At 49.1% G+C, this 21,843-nt stretch overlaps 1 protein-coding gene across 1 annotated transcript in view; it reads left to right on the top strand.

Moving 5' to 3' along the window:
- ADAP1 (ArfGAP with dual PH domains 1) overlaps positions 1-21,843 on the top strand; it is a gene marked incomplete at its 5' end in the record, with an annotated part of 50,061 nt that overhangs the window by 17,890 nt on the left and 10,328 nt on the right. The window contains one exon of the mRNA XM_084270987.1: positions 2,522-2,604. Coding sequence (XP_084127113.1) covers positions 2,522-2,604 — 83 coding nt within the window. The remainder of the gene's footprint in view (positions 1-2,521; positions 2,605-21,843) is intronic.

The raw sequence follows: 21,843 nt of genomic DNA on the forward strand, positions 1-21,843 counted from the left end.
ATTAAGGGCTACCTTTGGGTCATCGGTCTCAGTGTTTACTGGCTACAGTGTTGGGGATATCGGATCCAGAAAGAGCATCCCGCTCAGCCCAGTGGAGCCCCCTTGCACACCTGTACAAAACACATCTGCACCACCTGAGATGAGCAGGAGGTGGGTTATACCCAAACCAAAGTGTAGCACGGGGTGGCAGCAGAAGGGAGATGGGTGTTCATCTTCAGAGTTAGCAGTCAGACTTGCAGATGTGTGTGTAACAACTAAGGATCAGCCGTGAAAACAGGAACAGAAGGGGGAAGGCAGAGTTGGTGCATTATTTCTGTTACAGCAGAAGCTCGCAGTTGACTTTTGGGTGCAGAGAAGCTGTGGTGCTCCCCTGAACCTTGTGGGAGAGGGCTGGTGCTCTAGCCAAGGGGATGAAACAATAGGTGGAACAAATTAGATGAGATTATTTCCTCCTTGACTGCCAGGAGAGTGATTACAGCCACGGTTCTCCTTGAATAGCGTCTTACAGAGTTGATGAATATGTTTGCTGTACCTGCAGGTGAATTTTTAGAAATGATGTTAGTACCTGGTATGTGTCTGCTGAAAAGCTAACATTACATTTGCTTAGTCAGCAAAAAAGGAAAGGTAATTAAGTATATAAAGACTTTTCATTGGTGAGAAGTTGATTCACCGATTCACATTGTTGTAGGGATTGGAAGAGACCCCCAGAGATCACTGAGTCCAAGCCCCCTGCCAAAGCAGGGTCCCTAGGACAGGTCTCACAGGTCGGTGTCCAGACAGGGCTGGAATATCTCCAGAGAAGGAGACTCCACACCCCCTGGGCAGCCTGTCCCAGGACTCTATCACCCTCACCAGGAAGAAATTCTTCCACATATTGGTGTGGAACTTCCTGTGCTCCAACTTGAGGCCATCACCCCTTGTCCTGTCCCCACAGACCACTGAGAAAAGGCTGCTATTTCCCTGTTTCCTACACTTCAGATATTGATAACCATTGATCAGATCCCCTCTCAGTCTTCTTTTCTCCAGGCTGAACAGCCCCAGCTCACTCAGCTTTTCCTTGTAGGGGAAATGCTCCAGGCCCTTAATCATCTTTGTGGCTCACCGCTGGACTCTTTCCAGCACATCCCTGTCTTTTTTGTACCAGGATGTGTTGAAGCATGACAGGTTTTTTTCAGAGCATGCCCAATGCTGAGGGATCTTTTACTGTCATCGGTGTAGGCCACTTGGAGATGCCTGCTGTGAAGCTGGGATGACGCATGCCTTTATTTCTGCATGTGATTGCTGCCTGCTCAGGCTATTTAAGGTTCTGGGGCGATTAAGAGCTAAGCGCAGTTAAGAGTGCTTTGAAACAATTTCTGGCATATTCTAGATCTAAAGTGCTTCCTTAGTTCAAGTACTTGTGCTAAAATAAAATGGCAAAAAAAAAGTATTTATAACCTTTAAGGTATTTTTTTTTTTTCCTTTTTGGAAATGAAGGTTTGGGTGTATAAATCATGGGTAGTACTTTCAATGTGAAAAGTAAAGGACTTCATACTGGGCATGTTTCCTGCCATACGTCATGGATGTCTGTCTTAGATGTAGGGGGTGTGGACTTGGTGGTCTCTGGAGGTCCCTTCCAACCCCTATGATTCTGTGATTCTGTGAGTCTGGGGAAGCTCTGCCAGGTGGACTCTCACCCAGATGTGGTGTCTGGGTCCTGTGTTGTGCAGGCGTCAGCCTTCACCTCCTCACCCAACCATGTTCTCCTGGTCTTTCTGAGGCTTTATCACATTTCACACCCCATTTCCTTCCGAGTGGTTGGCTAGGTCCTCAGGTGTGACTGTCCAGTGTCCCTTTGGTTTGGAAAAGGTCACCTCTCACTTGAATTCCTGATGTTCCTAGCACGGGAGGCGCGGGACATCATTCAACAAGCTCCGTATTCACCAGATCATGAGTGTCCCCATCCTCAGACTGGGCTGCCCCTCATCAAAACAAGTATAACTTTATCCTGACACATGACAGTTCTTTTGAGTAGCTGTCCAAGTGTGATGAGGAGACAATATCCCTGTGGCTTTGGGCTGAGAGGCCTGTCACTATGCACCATGCATACACAATTGCTGCTCCGTATTGGTGGCTTCAGGGTGATGGTTTTTCTTTGTCTGCAGTTTGTGGGGTTGGGTTTTTTTTTTTTCATCTACTGATCCCTTTTACTGAAGAATGGAGTCTAAAGAGATTAGGATTAAAATTGTTTGGATGCTGAGGGAGTTCTGTACAGAGGCTGGTCGGGTGGGTGGGAATGGGCTATCCTGCCCTCTCTGTATATTTTATTAATAGTTTCCAATCAAACTGGGTGTATATGGAATTGATTTGTTGCTCTGCAGCAGAAGGAACCTTTGGCTCCAGACTGTACAGTGCAATTTTGGGAAGACTTTTAAATCACACTTGTATTTTGATGGAGGAATTAATGATTCTGGATTCTTCCTTGGTGTATCTTGGACCATGTTTCCTTTTTTTCTCTGCAATGTTGTTTTATTTTTTCCAGACTGCTGCGGGAACAGTGGATCAGAGCCAAATACGAACGGAAAGAGTTCATTCACAGCGAGAAGCAGGAGCCTTATTCTGCAGGTAGCCAAAGACACTTTTGGTAGACAAGTCTTTTGGTGTCCAGCACTTTCTGCTTTTTCCATCTCTGTTTTGTGGGTTTTATATTGATTATTGTATGTGTGTCATGGAGTGGGAGGAGGAATTTGGTGTTTTGGGAAAGAACCCTCCTGCCATTTCCTGTATCGGATTGAGAAGATTAAAATTTTAATACCTGATGGAAATAAATTGCTTATCAAGAGATCTGTTGACTTGCATGGGCTGTTCACCCACAGCAAGTCAAATAAAACGCCAACCAGTTTGTTTCTGGTAGCGGGAGGCATGGAGCTGGGTTGAATGGAGATGAGGATGCTTGTCCAGTCAAGGTGACTCTTCCTTGGAAAGATGTGTTGTGATTATTAATGTTCTTTGATCAATGGTAGGTAAGTGTGCCAGGTCCCCCTGTTCCTACCTTTCTACAGTACTTCAGGTGTCATCCATGGGACCTGATCTCCTTGTAGTGTACACATACATGGCACTTTGCCATTGTGAAGACCTAGCACGTGTGTCGGGGCTCACAGTGTGATGGCAGAGCCACGGTGGTTTAGCAGAATGGTGGGCCAGGTGATTTCCTTGCAGGAGGGCAGAGTTTGAAGAGGAGGCATGGGGCTTGACCATATTCGTTGAGTGGCTGTGCCAGTGTAAGGACCAGCATGAAATTAGCTGGGTGTTTCTTTGCTATATGTAAGTGGTGCTTAATTTATTCTGCATATTAAGTAGTTGACACCAGCTATGTGCCTGGATGACTCTGCCATAATTTTATTAGCAAAGACCATGTTACAGATGAAAGGTCAAGATATTATTTTCATGCTGCTTTTCAAGACTAATAATAAGCAGGTAGCTCCAGCGGTCTGTTGTTGTTAAACCCACAATTAAATCTGATCTCATATATTCCTGGTTTATGCCCAGAGCATTTCTGCTCTGCTATTTTGTGTACATGAGGCATGTGCATCGTGTGGGTAGGTGGGTGGGTGAGGGGGTATCCATATTCATATATAGTACACCAGGCACATTTTTATTTTAGATTTCCAAAGCGGTCTGCTGGAGTTGGACATGTTCTATTAACAATAAATAGCTTGATTTCTTAGATAATTTTGGAATATTATCTGCCAGTGTGGTGTGTAATGTTCCCCCAGGAATGATGCTTCCAATTTATACCATGCAAATTCTAGATGTAAAAGCCTGGATTCAGCTAGGCACTTCAGGTGAATGTGTAATTTTAAGCACACCATTAGTCCTTTCGGCTCTGAGAAGAGCTTGTACCTGGCTAAGGTGAAGTAGGTGCTTCAGTGCTGTGTGGGAAGAAGGGTGACGTATCCTGGGTGCCTGGGAAACTATTACAGCAAGAGTTTAACTGTGAGGTTGTTTATCAGGGCACTTTGTAGGTGCTCTTCAGCAATGTGGCTGCATAAGATGTAGCTGCGTGGTGAGGCGATGGGGTTCTCGCCCCTCTCTGTGAAGTTCAAAAGCCATTGAATGCAGAAGAGAAGGAGGTGAGCCATTCTAGGGGACCTGGGAGGGGGAGCGGAAGGGAAGGGTTGGTGGGCGTCCTGCAGGTTCTGTGTGAGTGCTTGTTGGGTGTACGTTGTCTTTGAGAACTGTTCTGTTGATAAAATCCAGCACAGGAGCCATGCAAATATCCAGGGAAGATGCTGTGTTCTGTAGGAAAGCAGCACGCTGACATCATAGGACCATAAAATGGTTTTGGCTGGAAAAGACCCTTAAGATCATCGAGTCCAACCGTGAACCTGACATTAGCAGGTCCACCACTAAACGGTGTCCCTAAAGAGATGTTTGGGTGTGCATTGGGACAGTTGTGATGGGGGATGTGTCGTCATCATGTTGTACGTGGTGCCGGACCATCGGTTTCCCCAGCTGGAGTAAACCAGCACCACCACAGCTGGTTTGAACCGTGCCATCCATGAGGTCTCCAAGCCAGACTGGAGCTCGGTGCCCCCAGAACCAGCTCAGCCATGCCACACAACCCACCTCTGCCCTCCTCACTGCTTGTAGGGGCCGATACCCCGTAGTGACCACACCAACAGCTTGGAGGACACACCCTGTGTGGGGTGGACCTCCTGTGCCTGGGTACCCCAGGCTCAGCGCAGCTGGGAACTGCAGAGATCTGGTCCCTTACTTTCCACTGATGACCTCCCAAACCACATCCTCAGCGCACCGAGGTGGGACTGATGCAAGGACACCCTCCTGCCCACCCCACACTCTCACTTCATGTATGTATATCTCTTTTTCTCTCTAAGGCTTCAGCTGTTTTTTCTCACCACACTGAATTCCCCGGAGCGGCGTTAGATTACCAGTTTCTAAGCATGAAACGTTTTGTTGCTAATAGAGACGTCCCTATCCATTTTCTCATGTTTGTTGGAAGATTTAATTCCATTTTCCCATCCCGGGGGCAATTTTGCATTCTGATATTTGTTCAATAATTGCATTTAAAAAAAAAATAACAAAATGCTATCTTTCGGATAGTTTTGAGCAACATCCTTTTCCCAGCAGCCAGATGAAACCATGGTCAGAAATTCAATGTCTTTCAGAAAAATCCTTTGGGGAGAGACTGTCTGGAGCCTGTAGATGCCAAGCAGAAGCTATTGCAGCCGAACTGACAGGCTGGGGAGAAATGAGTCTCGGGATGGGACTGTTGGATGTGCAGGTCAGAGCTGAGATAGGCAGGGAAGCCTGGCAGGAGGATGCAGCAAGCTCCTCAGCTTATTCAAATTATAAATAAGAGGGAGTGTGGGATGCAAAAGGAACAGCTGCTGCAAAAGGCATTGTGGAGTGCCCAAACCGATGGGAAGTTGCTGCCCTGTGAGATAGAGTGATGAGAGGTGATGGAACCAGAGTTGGGGAACAGAGGCAGTTTGGAGGTGCAGAAATCCCCGGGGTGGGCAGCGCTGAGCGTTGAAGCCAGCTCTTGAGCATCATCCTGGATGGGAACCATGGCTCTAGGTTGTGGTCCTGGTTCTGTCCCCACATGCTGCTGTACATGTCACCATGGCCATTCACTCTGGGTAGAAGGCTGCAGTGGAAATTCCTGTGGGAAGTCTTTGGAGGGTTTCTTGCTCTCCCAGGAAGCCTTGGAGCACAAGCCCATGTGCTGTTCATATCTTTCAGCTCCTCTGCCCCCAGTTTTTCAAACTCTGATGGTTTCATCCCTCCAAAAGAGCTGCTGTTAATGAGTATATTAGCACCATTGATTTTAGTGTGAGGAGTTCAGTTTGAGTTCAGATAGTGCGGGGAGATTAGTTAAACAGTGATTAAATGCTTCGGTGGTCCATTATCGATCCTTGGATACCCCCTTTTATACATTGGAGCTCTTAATTCAGCTAAATAATTTGTTCACCCTAGCCAGACTTTATGAACCAAAACATTTACACCCCAGCCATCCTGGCTAACACCACGGTCCACGTCCCTTCAGCAAGGGATACCTTTGTAGTGCGATGGCACCAAATAACACCGGTTGTAAGATCCTCACATTAATGTGTTTCAGGTTGTCTTTATCCCTTCTGATAAATGAAGTGGCTAAATTACTGTCAGTCTTCTGCTAATTATCCCTTTTAACAGTGTTTAATGGGGCACAGGTGCTGAATTCTCCTAGAAACGGAGGATGGCAGTAATTGCCAATAAAGTCCAGATCTGGATCTCAGGGTGACTGAAGATGTGATGATTTTTAAAAAGATTTTTATCAGTTTTTAAAAGCTGGGACATTTCCCCCTGCTCCTGATAAGCAGAAGTTACAGCAATGCTTCCCAAAAGTCCTGTAGAAAGTTAATTCATTTTGGTGCTTTTGATTCCCCTTAATCAAGTGGATTTATTTTAACCAAGGAAGGTGTGGAGGAAGCAAAAGGGAGCAGTATTTGCAAGGTTGGAGCCCTGATATGATAAACAGGTGAAGGTGCAGCTTCTCTAATGCATCTTGGGTGACTGGTGAGAGAACAGGATGTGCAGGTGGCCATGAGAGTGAACAGGAGTCGTTTTCTCCTTGAACTTGGCTTTAGCTCCTGATGGCAGTCTTGTTACTGCCAGGAGGGTGCCAGGAGGCATGTTGGGAGGCTTGGTCTTTTTGGGAAAGACATCTCCCATTGCTGTCCGTGGGGATGGCGGCACTCTGCCCGAGGAGGAGTAGGACTTCCACGTGATGTGTTTGGCATTACAGCTGCTAGAAGAGTCCGTGGAGCAATCAGCAGTTATACATAGTGCTTTGGGGCTAGCAGAGTCTGCTGTGTGCCTGGCATGGGACTGTGTTCCCTCACCCTGTGAGAGGAGGTGGATCCTTGCTGGGACCCTCAGGCTCAGGTGAACCAGAGCATCTTCTGTGCAGCCAGCAAGATTTTTATGCTGCAAACTGCCAGGGATAAAGCAGCGAAAGAGAGCACACAGCTCAAGTGAGAGGCATTTTCTCCAGCATCCTTTTATATACGCGTACTTGCCTGTGCCAGTAAATCACTGCCCTGCAATACAGCTTTGCTTGGCTGCAGCTCCCTTGCAGGGGAGGGTGGTTGAAATGAAAGGGAGACTGATGCTGGTGAAAGAGACATCTGTAAAGTCTCAGTTCAGGGCCCTGCCTTGGTATCAAGGTCATGGCAGCAGGTTGTTCCCAGATCCAGGCTTCTACAAGAGGTGTGAGAGGCAAGGGTGTCAGCTTCCCCCCGCCCTATTTCTGCCTTAACTGGTGTGAATCTGCATTGCTCTGGTGATGCTAGTGCTGGTTCATGCTGCCTGAAACCCATGATGCAGGAGATTGCTCCCTCCTATTGGAACTGTTCCATGGGCAGCAAGGTGCCTTTCCCTGCTGTAGCCCCGGGACTGTGGGAACAGCTCGACGTGGATGACACAGGGCTGGTGTGTGAAACCATCTCCTCACGAGTGGGGAGAAGCGCTGTAGGTGCTTCCTGTATCATCCTTTAACTGCTGATGAGAGGAGCCTGTTAAATAAGAGTTGCATTGAAACTCTGTTCTTGTGAAGGCCTTATCATCTGCATCAGGAGCTGCTTTTAGCACTGGGGAAGATTTAAGCCAGCTAATGTGTGTGTGGTCAGGACGCTGGCCAGCTGCCATCTCAGCTTCTCTCATGCAGACTAGCAGACTAGATTATTTTGTCATCCTTTTTTTTCCCCAAAATGCAGCCCGTGTCCTTGGCTGATGTTCCTGTTTATATTTCCACTGACTCCAGGGAAGTTCTCCTGGCTTTTTGCCGGTGAAGAGCTGCGGGTGGTCAAGGTGATGCTGTGCTAAGCACTGTACGAACGCAGAGCAGGATGGCAGTACAGTCCAGTGTAAGGTAAGGGTAGATGACAGCCCTGCAGAGGTAAAAGAGGCAGTGCCCTGCTACAAGGGTGGTTCTGCAGAAAGCAGGGCTGAGGCTGACTTTTAAACTTGTGAATTGTCTGATTGCTTTATATGCAAGAGAGAGAGCAGAGTGTTTAGGGACTGCAGGGAGCTACGTCTGACTGGAATTGTGCAGGATCCTGGGAAGCCAAAGTGGAGGGAGATGGACAGACGATGGTCACGTGAGCTTTGGTTCCTTATGGGGCTCATGGGAGTGGTAAGAGAAACTGCCTGATGAGAGCCACCAGCTCTAAGTTCATCAGCAAGAACTCGCCAGGCTTTGGCCAGGTGCCAGCACACGCTGTGGGAGAGCGTGGTGGTGGTCCAAAACCAGGTCACCTTCCCAGCTTGCCCCGTAGCAGCAGTGCGGTGCAGGGCACGGGGTGCAGGAGCATCCCTCTGCCTTTTTGGGGTTGTTTGCCTGGCTTGGGTTTGCTGTGTGTTTGAAAGTATCTACTGATGTTTCCGTGCTGTGCTGAACACATATGTGGCTGCTGGTGTGAGGATGAGGGCACCTGGCCATGGCACCAGGTGATGTGGTGTGTGTATCTGACAAGGATATAAACATTTTCACTTTGGTTTTCTTTTCCCCTCCCACCTTCTCTCCCTCCCACCAGTCCCCTGTGAGCTTACAGCATCTCCTTGGGCTGTGAGTAGCCTTTGGTGACAGCGTGGGGCTGCACGGAGCTGCCATCGCTCTGTTGGAGGGGCTGCAGCACAAGCTCAGGGAGCTCATCTGCTCCACAAGCCCGGAGCAGATGCACTGACTGGTGTGACTGGCTTTGCAGCAGCAGCTCAGAGCGGTTTGTAACCAGAGCTTAAGCACTTTGTTAATGTAAAATCAGTTTACAACCTCTGGTACCTCGCTGGGTGCAGTGAGGGGTGGAGGAATCTCTGCCAAGCAGTTTTGGAGGTTTGTGTTCATGAACCCAGAACCTAGTGATGGCCACAGAGGAATTTCTGGTGACAGCAGCAGGATTGGATGTGTCACTTGATAAACATTAAGTTGCAGTAGTCTCTGAATACCAGGGTAAAAGCTTTAGAGCCACATGATGCTGCAAAATTATAAATTGCCTTTAAAGCCCAGCCTGCATTGTGTCTGTAAAGTGAATAGTGCCCTAGAAATCCAGTTTCCCCCCAGTCTAGCATTTCCCAGCAACCTTCCCATGATGCCAGTGACTCTCAATTTACACCATCTATAGAAAAGGACTGATTATAACTGGCTCTTCTGACATTTTTTCAGTTGAACTTGTGAAAACGCTGGCTGCATCTGTAATCTCGATCCAAAGAGTTTGTCAGGAGTTCCTGTGGATGTAAATCTCTATTTAACATCAATGCACACGTGCCTGATGGGCAGAAGGAGCTATCAAAAGCTTTAGCAGGCCTTGATCTTAGTCCATAGAGAGGAATTTTCAATATAAAGAAATCAGTTAATTTATTTCTACTTATTAGCCTCAAAGAGAAGTTGCTGCTTTGCTCCCACTGCTTCTTAATGTTGCTGCTATCTGATGCTAGCTGTAAAATGGATTAAATTCTCTTCTGGTGCTTGAAAGGCTCAAGTATTAGAGCTGGGCTTTGAGAAAAGCTCCAGTGTTTGCTGCTGCTGTCCCTCTTTGATGGGAAGTGCTTGGTGTTGTGATGCAGGGCTGCAGCGCTCAGGGAAGTGCGGCTGGTGGGAGATCTGCAGAGAATCCCTCGCTCTGAGGTGCTTTTTGGTACCACTTAGCTCCCCTCTCCCATCCCACTAAGCAGATCCCTCCTAGACCTAGAGATGGAAGTAAAAAAATCTGTGGTAGAGCAGTTAAAAAGCACCAAATTCAGGGTAGCTCGGAATTTGCTTGAAAATTCACATGGGCATTTGTGAAGCAGAGATTTGGATGTGACAGAGGAGATGTTTTTGGGGTAGGAAGTCGTGACACCAGTTCCCTGCAGCGTGTGCTGGTGCTCGGTGCACAGGCAGGGATTGCATCACCGGTGCCTTCTGTTAGATCATGGTTTCCAGTAAATTCCCAGCAGCCGGTTCCGGTATTTGCCTGAACCAATGCACCAGGTTCAACTCTTACTGAACTTCAGCAGAACCATGCTACAGCTCTGTGCCCCCTCCTGACCTCTGTAAGACCTTGGCTGCTCAGCCCCAGAGTCTGACTGTGTTTTCACTCTCCCCAGCTGAAACCATGAGCAGCTCCTCTGCTTGACATTGAGAGCCCCTTGAAGTTTGTCCTTGCACCCTGGGGCAGCTGGAGATGCAAAAATGGAGATGACCTCAGAAGGTGGCCAGACGCGTGTCTGGATGAGGAGCACAGGGATGCTGCCCCGTCTTGATGTCCCAAAGGATTAACTGATTTGGGACCGCAGCCAGTGGCACGCAGGGACCACACCAGGGGAATCTGGCTTCTTGGCTGAGTTTTCCAGCCTGCTGTGAGCTCGGCGCAGCTCTGCCAGCGTGTCTCTTGTGGTTGGAGCAGCAGGGAGCGTGGTGGGGGATGCAGGAGTGTAGGCTCAATGGCAGCAGGGCTCTAGCCCTCTCCAAAAAGATGCAGACCTCATTGCTGGTTTAATTTCAAAGGAGCATAAAAGTGGCTTTGATTCTCAAGGGTGCAGATTGCATCCAATGCTCTGGGTGCTGTACAGATGTGCTGGGAAAGCATCCCTGGTCCAGTGAGGTTTAATCAAAGAGCATTTAGCCACAGGCTGGGTATGTGAGTGTAAGGATGGAAGTCACAAACCCTGCAGTTCTCCCCAGCCAGCGCTGAGGTTACTGGAGGCTGACGTGCTGCTGTCAGGAGGGGGTTAAAGCATGAGAATCCATCCAGCAAGCAACCTTGCCTGGCACAGAAACCTCCTTCTCATGCTGCTGGAGCCACAGAGAAGGCTTCTGTTCTCTGGCCGCTGACATCAGCCGCGGCCGGGATGTGGGTCGCACGGGGAGCCAGGCTCGGCGGGCGCTGGGGGGCCGCCTCCCTGCACCCTGGGGCTGGCTGTTGGACATCTCACGTACTGTGGGCATGGTGCTGCTGCGGAGCACGTGTGCTCCTGGATTGAGTGCTGCTCGGTAGGGTGGGCATCAGTGGGGCTGCGTCCTCGCCAGGGTAGGCATTGGGCACGCATCAGGTGCAGTGTTTGCAGCCAGGGGAGCAGGGCAGGGCGTGATGCCCCACGGTGGGTGTGAGGTCTGGTATCTGCACCATGCACCGGTTCTTGTGCTGTGGATTTTGGATGTGGAAAAGAGGGACTGAGAGCTGGGGTACTTTTTTTTTTTTCCTCTCCCCATATTTTTGGCTGATGGGGAGGATGAAAGGCTCTGGAAAGACAGGAAATGGAGGAAGGAGGAAAGCCTAAGAAAAGTATGTTCAGCTGAAGCAGACAGGGCACCATTTGCTGATACTCAGTCTCCTTTTCCTGTCTTTCCGGTGTGATGCTGCCTCTAACGTTACACAACCCCCTGTCAGGACTTGCTCCAAGAAACCTTTCCCCATCCTCTTCTTGGAGGACTGAGGGAAATACAGTCATTGCTTTAAAACAGATGACTGCCGCTTCCTCACTGTGCCCTGACATCGCTCCTGCAGAGAGCAGGCAGTGGGGGTGGTGGCAGTGATGCTGTGCAGGTCACCTCTCCTGCTCCCTGCAGCCTCATCCAGAGCAGAGTAAAAACTCCCACAGCAGCTTGTCTCCAGGGTGAATAAATATTGAGCCTAATTCCCTTGGAAGGAAAAGGATCCATCCAACAAAACACACTGAAGAACCCAGCAGCAGATACAATCCCTGCCCGGGCTAACAGCATCGGCTGCTGTGTCAGACGGGTCTGGGCCCTGATTTAAACATCACACGTGGACTTCACTGAAGTAAAGACAAAACACGTGGAAGAGCTGGTTAACAAACTGAACTAGAGAGGAGGATGCAAAGAGGGATGAGATCACAGTGTTTGTCTAGCTATTATTTTTAATCCCTTGAGGGGAGCAGGCCTGTGATGGGGACCCACACGTGGCATCCTTCCCATGCCAGGATGCGCTGATGTTTCAGCAGGGTGGGCATCATATGACCAGGGCCCTGGAGCAGCTTTCCAGTGCCCTCAGAAGCGTTTGGAAGTGCTGATTCAGGCTCCGTGCAGGGTAACGCTGCCTCACGCAGCTCCGGTAGAATCAAAGGAGGATGCTGTGCTGATACCCAGCCTTGCTGAGGAGCTGCTGCACAAAGTCACCACCAGAAGACAAAGGAAAAGGCTCCAAATGCAAAAGCTTTGCTTTTAGGAACAACTTTGGTGCATTTTTATTGTTTCCCCTACCTGTCTGGGCCATGGCAAGAGGCCAGCAACTGCTGTCATGCTCTCCAGGAAATCCGGGAACGTGGCAGCCAACGGGGAGGAGATAAATCAATATTCCCTTTACAGATAGCTGCTGTAGGAAGAAAAACATCCAGCAAAGAGAAGTACGCTGGTGCCTTCAGCTCCCGTAGAGCAGAGGAGCGTTTTAGGCAGCCAAAATCATGGGTGAGGACCTGCAGAGTGAAGGAGGAGGAGTAGTCAGCCAGGCAGCCAGCTCCAGGGAGGGGGTAGCACCGCCGCGAGCTAAAGCTGGATGTTCACAGCTAGTTTGGGATCCAGCTGTAATTTTAACAGCTGGTTCTGTCAGGCTGCCTTCAGCCCAGCTCTGATCCAGGCTGCTATAATTAGCCAAAGAGCGGCAGCTCGTGTGTGAAAAGTAAAGCAGCAGCGATGCTCGTTGCAGGGGCAGTGGAGGAGCATGGGAGCGAGCCTTCCCGAAAGGGGAAAGGGCTGGCCCCTGAAATGTTAGATAGTTGGGGTTTAGTCTTGTCTTTTTTTTTCCCCTTTTTTTCCCCTCTCAGCACTTTGTGCTTAGGTTTTATTCTCTAAAAAAAGGACACCTAACAAGCGCCGTTTCATTCTGCATCATCCATAACAGAGAGATTTACAGTTTTCAACTGAACTCAGAAACATTTCTTTTGTGGTTGATTTGAGGTCAGTTGTCTTTGCTGAAGCTGTACAGTTTCTCATAGGTGAGATGCTCAGAGAACCTCCTGTCCCAGGTTCCCTTGGCAGCAAAATGAACTGCCTGGGTTTTGGGATGCACTCCAGATGCTCCCTGCAGAGAGATTCCCTGGGCTGTCATGCACCCTGGCTGAGTTGGTCTACCTGGTGAGTACAGACTGTAAGATCCATAAGTATATGAAACACCCCAATTGTACACCCTGAGTCACTCCTGTCCTTGAGCTTTCGCTCTTTGAGGTCAGCTGCATTTGGACGTTGCTTGGGCTGTGCCTGTTCCTGTACCTGTGGGGTTTGTACACAGTCATCACAGGATCACAGACTGGTTTGGGTTGGAAGGGACCTTAATGATGATCTAGTTCCAGCCCCCTGCTATGGGCGGGAAGATGATCTGTGCTAGTTGGAGAGAGCTAAGGAGAAGTGTCAGGCTGTTTCTCCATGGTTCTGATGATAAATGTTTAAGGAAAGAATAGGGGAATCATCCCTTCCTTCATTTTTGATGGTTTCTGAAGGTGGTTCTCAGTGTCTTGGACCTTCCCCTGTTGATAGTGAGTATGTTCATCTTCCCTGTGGAGTGATGCAGGACCAAAAGACTGGTGCCCCCATCTTCTGCTAACGAGAAGGGAGAGACTAGGAAGCAACACGGTAACAAAGCACGTGGAAAAGGCTGATTTCATGGCAACTCGCATTAACCTAATTAAATTTCTATTAAAGACCCATTTTATGTTGGGAGACCTGGGCAGGGCTGGGCAGTTTCTGTGTCTCACCAGATAAAGAACATATTTCCGGAGTGAGGTCATATCTTTCTCTGGAGTTTACCAAAGATGTAGCTGAACCTTAGACCAACCTCAACCAAGAACTGTGAGTGTTTGCTGATGCCTCTTCCTGCCCGACACCCGCCTGGCTCCATCCCCATCTGCCCCATAGAGCAAGTTTTCACCTTGAAATCTCCCATGCAGCAGAGAAGTCTGCAGCAGCAGAGTTGTCCACACCCCACCTCTTGGGTGCTTACAGCAGAGTTGGGCTGGGAGGTGCCTCCTCCTAGGACTGGGTTTAAGAAATCCTTGCTGCAGTCGAGGTGTGCATGCAGCAGCTACCTCAATGAGGTCTGTTTTCATAACCAGAGCAGCCCTTGAGGGAAGGAGTGATGTGGCACGTCAGTCACAAGGAGGCAGCTCAGTGGGGAGCGATCTGCAAACTTTTATGCATTGCAGTAGCTGGAAAAAGGAATTTCAGCTTGGCAAAGGCGGTGGGGGTTTTTGGCACTGATTTATTCGTGTTAGAATTTAGCTTTGATTTATATAATTATGGGAGTTAGTCAAATGGGGTCGTACTGCTCCAGGGGAGGGGGGTGGTAGTTCTAGAAGAACCAAGGTATGCAAATGCCCTCGTGCAACCTGGAGGCTGTGGCTGTGCTGCTGAATGACCCCCTCCTTAATGCCACAGCTGCTGGAGCATCCTATCCGAGCCGATTTCTGGGGCAGCTGTGAAGCCAGCAGCCAGGAGAGGGAACGAGTCCTAAATTAAAAAATACTCCATTCCCTCCATAAAGCAATTGCTCTGACTGTAAATGTGTCCAGCACTGGGTAATAGACGATCAGGAGCTGTTAGCACCGCAGCAGATGTGCTCAGAGCCATTTGGATTTCCCTTCAGAGCAAACAAAGAGGAATGTTATGTGTGTGTGAGGACAGGTTTCCGTGATTTGTGGTTGTACAGCAGTGCTGCCTACGTGGGGAGAATGCTTTATTCTGGGATGCCCTGGAGAGAGGGTCCTAAACCCATCTGAAGTCAGCGGCGATCTTCTCTGCTGCCTTCTGAAAAGCTCTGTTGGGGGATTAAATTAATCTCGTCCTTGCTTGGATTGATCTCTGTGAGCAGCTGCACAGGCTGAGATTGTATTTACCCATGTGGTTAAAAAAACCATCTAAAACTATTCAGGGCTCAGAGGACATCTCAGCCTCATCCCATGGCTGTGGTTTGAGGCTCTGCAGGATGCCTCTGTGAAATCCAGACCTTCAGGTGGTTCCCAGCAATTCCTGGTTGTTCCACGCTGAAGCCTCAGCAGCACATGGGCTGTTGTAGCCCGTCTGCGGTGCGTGTTGAGGGTGTCAAGGCTCCTCATCCCCAAGTCTTTTGGTGTCTCACCTCTTCCCTTTCTGTATGAAAGTTGTTGTGGTTGCATGCAAGGCTGTAGGTGGGCTGTCCCTTGCCATGCAGAGGTCCAGGCAGGACCAGCTCCACACATGGGCAGAGTTGGGGAGGGGGCCATGGGTGTGGGATGTGGTTCCTCCAGATGCCAAGCAAGGAAGCTGCAGTACACCTTCCCACATGGCTTTTGTGTGTGTGCCCTGCCTTGGCTGCATTGAGGACGACTTGGGGTGTTTGTGTCTTGCCTGAGGAGGATCCTGGTCTCTGGTTTGGGAGTGGTTTTGCTTTCAAACCTCAGCTTCTGACAGCTTCTGTATGAATGTTATTATGACTTAGCACCACGTCCCTGTCCCCGAGCGTTTTCTCCCCCAGCTCTCAAGCTTTATCTGGCTTGGAGTGCCTGCAGTGCTGGTAACTGGGATGAGCATCGCACTGGGAACCTCTCTGCTTTCATCTGCCTTTTTATAAGAAAAGTCTGGCTTCAAAAGATCCAAACCTGAAGGTTATTTACCTGTAACTGGATTTTTTTTTCTCCAAGCAGCCAGCAGCTCCCAGGTGGGGATGTGGGGTTGCTGCTCGAAGAGGGAAGTGTTTGATTTCCAAGTAAAAATTGAATTCAGTTCTCAGTAGCACAACCCTTCCACTGAGACATTGTCTGTAGCAGAGCGGTTTAACATCTCCCAGCAGATACCACCGAGTTTCTCTGCAGCAGCCAGCTATTGTCTTCTCTTTAATATGGAAACATGTGCTTAATAATGCAGCTGTGGTGGGAGATGTATGGTATCGATGGTTAGTTATAAGGTAAACTGATAAAAGGGAGGGTGTGGCTATGTGCTGTATCGTGGACACTAAGCTAAACCTGCAGCAGTCAGGTGAAGACTTGGGAATTGTGTATTTTGATGCTTTCTCCTGGTATTTGTTCCCATGCAGAATGGGAAGGTGAGCGGAGATGGAGAATCCCTTCTGGAAAAACATCCTTTACACCACTTTCATAGCATCACAGCGTGGCCTGGCTTGGAAGGGACCTTAGAGATCATCTTGTTCCAACGTCTCTGCCATGGGCAGGGACACTTCCCACTAGACCAGGCTGCTTAAAGCCCACCCTGAGGCTATGACCTCCTGGTGCCTTGATTTCCCACCTTCCACCCCGCTCACGGCTTCCCCAGGCTCTGCAGAGGCACCTTGCCTGGCTTGTTTCTGCCGCGCCGGAGCGGCGCAAGGGGCAATGCGATCCCATCCCAGATACCTTCTGGGAGTATTAATGACTGTATTAACGTCTTTGTCACCTGAGAGCTACTCCACGGGGAATCGTAACATGTGATTAAAGAAACCAGTTAAAAACAGCTTAGGAAGCTGGATTAGGCACATGATCTCTTATTATGGCTCCTTTTAGCTGACAGCCCGGTGAATGAAGGGGGGTCTGGATTACATGGGGAAACATCAGACCTGACGGGAGTGTTTTCTGACTGTTAGGCTTAGTGGTGTCATGTACGATTTTAATCAGATTTAAATAGTGGCAAACATCACAGGCTTAATGGATTTCAGCTTTATTATTGGGGCTTTGCTTAGAAGCAATTTGGATTTTCAGCTGTGAGCCAGCGATGCGAGTGTATTCACAATGACATAAAAAGGGGCTGGAAACCCAGGGACCAACCTTGCATTTAAATACCGTGTGCAGGGACAGACCACATCTTCTGTCCATCAACCTCAGGACCTCTCTGTGTTGTTAAGCTCGGCCCTGTGTTTTATTTTCCATAGGAATGATGTCTTTAGCTCTGTTTCACACACTGATCCTAGCAGCTGGGTAGCAGAACAGACTTCTTCCATTTCTGAGACTTCATTGCTCAAGATGAAGCAGGATGGCAATGTATTTTTGCAGTGATCTGGAGAGTTTGCTTTCCCTGCTTGGCTTCAGCCTCTAAGACATCCTAAGGATGATCTAACATGATCTCTGTCCTTGGATCTAGGTGGCATGGGTTGGTCTCCTTGACCTTCCCATGGTGAGGTTTTGTCTTGGTTGTGCAAGTTTTGGCTGATTTGGGTAGAGGGAAAACACTCATGGAGGACACTGACACCTGTGTTGTAGTACTGCCTTCAAACCTGGTCGCTCTGGGTGGCTTTTTTATGTCGTGGGAGAAGACACCTTGCAAGACACTAGGACTGAAGATGGTTTTGTAAAACAAGTTTGACTTTGCTCAGAGGATTGGTAAAGGGAGACAAGCTTGTACATCCACCCACCCATCACTCGAGGAGCGACCGCCTAAAGCTGTCAGGGGCAAAACCTCCCGTTTCGTGACAGTTGGTCCTTGAGGTCTGTTCAACTTGGTTGGTGCTCCCAGTCCTGCATGAGCAAGAAGAGGGGGAAAAGGGGAACATTGAGGCTTCTCAACTTCCTCTTAGCAGTAGCGGTGTGGCATTGTTCCCTTTGTCAGCACATGGTTCTACTCCCTTGTCTTTACTGTGCCACCTAAAACCGGAGACCTGAGGTTTCAGGTACTTCCAGCTCTGAGCCAGCATTAATGAAGATGCTTTCCCTTAGGAGGCCAAGGAGATGTCTGTAAGGTTTTATCTCAATCATCTACTAAATCCTGGCTTTCTCTCTGATGTAGCTATTCAAGTGCTAATTGCCTTTGATTAAGTCAATCATTTGCAGAGTGAGTGGGTTAATTGGGTATTGTGGAAGCAATCAATCTAATCAGCTGCTTGCATCCATAGCTGAGGTGCGACAATGCAGCAGGACAATAATTGTTTTATGAGCTACTGGAAGGCAGCAGAGGCAGACTGGATGGCAACAGGAAACCCTTCTCTGCAAAATAGCCTTTAGGAAAGGTAATTTGCATGCTAAGTGCTCATTAGGAGAGGACTGCTTGATTAAGAGCTGGGAAAGTCTTGCCTTTGAAAGGTACAAGAGAAAGTGGTTGGTGTTGGTGTCAGGATGGGGGCACAAGGGTGGTCTTGGGTTCCTTTGCCTGGCTGGGTGATATGTGGTGAGAATGTGTTGTCTTAAGGGCTGGAAGGGAGATGGCTCCTTTCTCCTGCTTGTGAGATTGTGAGGTGAGATGTGCCAGGCAGGGAGCTTACCTAAGGTGCACCAACAGCTTAACTCCCAGGTACCCTGCTAGGGTCAGAGACACTGCTCTGCAGGATCACTAACCTCATCCTCCTTAGCTCCTTGCTGAGGCTTTCATTTCCAGAGCACTGCAGTGTGCTTGAGGAGCAGAATCTCTTGGTGGCTTCTTACCTCATCTGTGCAGGAGAACACCTGGGGGGAAGGATGCCCATCTCTTCAGCAAGCCTCCCACATCCCCTCTGCCTCCTGCACGTGTGGATGTGACACTTCCAGCGTGCCTGTATCTGCACTGCTGAATGTGTAACCAGCAGGAAGTGTATTTATCCAGAGATGAGTGCAGAATTATTTTCAGGGAAGTTATAAGCTTCTCAGCACAGCTACAGACAGGAGGGAAGAAAAGAAACCCCCATCCCACAAGCTGCTGGTGCTGTGTGGTGGAGCAAGGGAGCGGTTGCAGCCTTGACTGCAAGCTCTGTTTGGCTGAGTTTGCAGGAGATATTACCTTATGTGTGGGGAGAATGAGTTTCATGTCCCAGACTGGGCTGGGTTGGAAGGAACCTTCAAGAAGATCTAGTTCCATCCCCCCTGCCATAAGCAGGGCCACCCCCACCAGCTCAGGGTGCCCAAAATCCCGTCCAGCCTGACCTTGATCCAGGGGCAGCCCCAGCTTCTCTGGGCAACCTCTTCCAATGTCATAGTAAATTGTTTTTTCCTAATACCTAATCTAAATCTACCTCTCTTTCAGTTTAAACCCATTCCCCTTGGTCTGTCCCTTCCTGCCTGTGTCCATCTCCAGCTTTCCTGGAGCCGCTTTAGGGACTGGAAGGGGCTCTAAGGTCCCCCAGAGCCTTGTCTTCTCCAGGCTGAACCACCCCAACTCTCTCAGCCTGTCTCCATAGCAGAGGTGCTCCAGCCCTCTGAGCATCTTCATGGCCTCCTCTGGGCTCGCTCCAGCAGCTCCATGTCCTTTTCATGTTGGGGACCCCAGAGCAGGATGCAGCACTACGTGTGGGGTCTCACAAGAGCAAAATAGAGGTGCAGAATCCCCTCCCTTGACTCAGTGGTCCCACTGCTGGGGATGCAGCCCAGGACACAGTTCGCTTCCTGGGCTGCAAATGCACATTGCCAGCTCACGTTGAGCTTCTCATCAACTAACACCCTCAAGTCCCTCTCCTCAGGGCTGCTCTGTATCCATTCCCTGCCCAGCCTGTTGCTGTGCTTGGGATCACCCTGACCCATGTGCAGGCAGCGTGGTTTATTTCAGAGGAAACACACTTCTGAGCCTTTGTTTAAAAGGAGGTTGTGACACTTGGTGTCAGTGGGATGTCCGGGATTCGCCGCTCAGCTGCTCACGGTTATTACACAATTCCTTCACGTCAGAGGAAAAGGTCCACACATCATCTCCAGTAAGTACCTATCTACTGTTTTGTTTTAATGAACATCTTACAGTGTTAATATAGCCGACTGCTCAGCTTCTGGCACACAGAGAAGTGGTAAGAATATACCCAGCAATTTTAGCAACAGAGTGATGTAGCTGTGTTTAAGTCTTCTCCAAAGCTCTGAATTGGGGTCAAAGCACTTGAACTGCTTGGAGGGAAGAAAATCTACAGAGGTGCCCTGTCCAAACTCTAGGAAGATGTGACTGCTCTTGGGTTTCATGGACCTTTTTTCATGAACCTTTTTTCTCCTGTTTCAGCCTCACATGCTTTGTCTGGCAGTGGAACAAAAAGACAAGAAGTAACAGTGATGCATGTGGGCTTGGGCATGGTATTGGCTCCGTTGCCATGCTCAGTTTTGGATATGCTAATGTGTTTCTTCTAAAAGCCTTGGACCAGACTTGATTTCGCCACAGCTCTGGAAACCTCATGGAAACTAGCAGTTATGGTGCCTCTTTCCAGGCAAAATTGCAAAATAAAGTGCCAAAGAAACTGAAGAGCAGATGTGGTTTAATTCCAGGTTCATCATGCTTTATGTAGGATGACAGAAATCAAATTCCATGCATGTTTGGGGTAGTTTTTTTCCTTTACAAGCCAGTGGATCCGATTGTCCTCCTCACAGGAAGGCTTTTTTCTCTGAGAACAAAGGCTGAAACTGAAATCAGAGCAATTTTGGGTACTTCCTATAATCCACATTCTCAGAGACCAAAAAGCTCATCATTAACAAAGCACCAATAACGGCTCCCTGAGGTGGGGAAGTAGCAATATCCCTCTTCTTTAAAAAAAAAAAAAGAGGAACTTGAGCAAATTGCTGGCGGAAGCTGGATGGAAGACAGTGTCTGCCCTATGTCAGGTTGTCTTGATAGAAAATCCTCTCCCTTGCTTCCTCAGTGGTCTCTCGGACAACCAGAAAGCTGGGTAAGGCTAGAGCACCCACTGGGTGCTGCCAGATTTAGATGCCTGCCTCAGAGGAGCCCCAGTCACCAGCTCAATGGAGCTGACACAAGGCCACCCAGTATCTCCTTTCTGGTCCACCAGTGTGGTGACCCTGTTTTTTGTTTGCCCCACAGAGTTTTGGCTGTGGTGATGAAGTGAATGTGGCAATGAGAGTGCCTCTTTTTACCTTGGAAACTACTCAATGGGTCAGAAATACCCATTTGGGCTGGGTGATTTCATATGATGTGCCATTTGTTGGCTGACTTTGCCACAGCTGCTTGGTGGTTCTGTTGCCCCAGGTTTGGGCCAGAACTGCCTACAAATGGCAGCGAGTGGTTTTTCTTCTTGGTAGGAGGCTGAAGTGACACAGAAAACCTGATGACCGAGCAACAGCGCTGGACAACACAAGAGTGATGTTTCTGAAGGGTGTCCATAGGTGCTCTTCAGCTGGTCTTCACCAGGTAGTCCTTTCTACAGTCGTGGCTGGGTGCTGGTGATCAAGTGGAACGATGACAGGCGGCCACGTCCCTTGTGCTGCGCCTTGGAGGAGGAAGCAGATGCATTGGTGGCGTGATGCTGCGTGGTCTGACACCAGCAAGCAGCAAGTCTTGTAGGGTTGGTGGTTCTTTAGCTTCAACATAAGCAGAACAGCCCTCGTGAAGGTCTGAATTTGGCCAGACACCTCTAAATATGAAGCTGTTGCTAAGGTAGCACAGCCCACAGAGATGAGGAAGAGATGGTTTCGTTCTCCGGCTCCGATGCCCGTCGGTGTGAGATCTGTTTCCTGTTCAGCCTCCTGCAGTCTGGTTTCTCAGCACCTTCTCTAGCCATTCTCACAGTCCTTTAGATCAGGATGGGTCTTGCTGACATGCTGTTTGCCTGGGGAACCTGGACAGGTTCATGTTGGGTTCAAGTCCAGATCCTGGTGTGTTGCACTGATTGGAGCTGACAGGGGTGCAGGCAGCAGGTTTGGGCAGAGCAGAGGAGCAGCTCCTGAGGATGCAGCCCTGGGGGGAGGAAGAAAGAAAAAGAAAAGCAGCAATAAAACGATCCATGACAATCTGTACTGCTGTACAGTGGAGGTAGCAGCTGGCTCTGTCTGAGCAGCCTGGGGCTCTTTCGCAGAGGTGACCAGTCTGGGAAGAGCCAGCCTGTGAACTACAAGAATGGGTAACACTTTATGTTGTGTGGGGTTTGTTTAACTCTTTCTTGGAGGGGAATTTGGATACTGTGTTTTGCTACAAAAGGTTGGAAAGAGAAGATAAAGCAGTGATATGTGTGGCTGTAAGAG

The sequence above is a fragment of the Gallinula chloropus genome (genome assembly GCF_964237585.1).
Source record: "Gallinula chloropus genome assembly, chromosome: 15".
Taxonomy (NCBI): Eukaryota; Metazoa; Chordata; class Aves; order Gruiformes; family Rallidae; genus Gallinula; species Gallinula chloropus.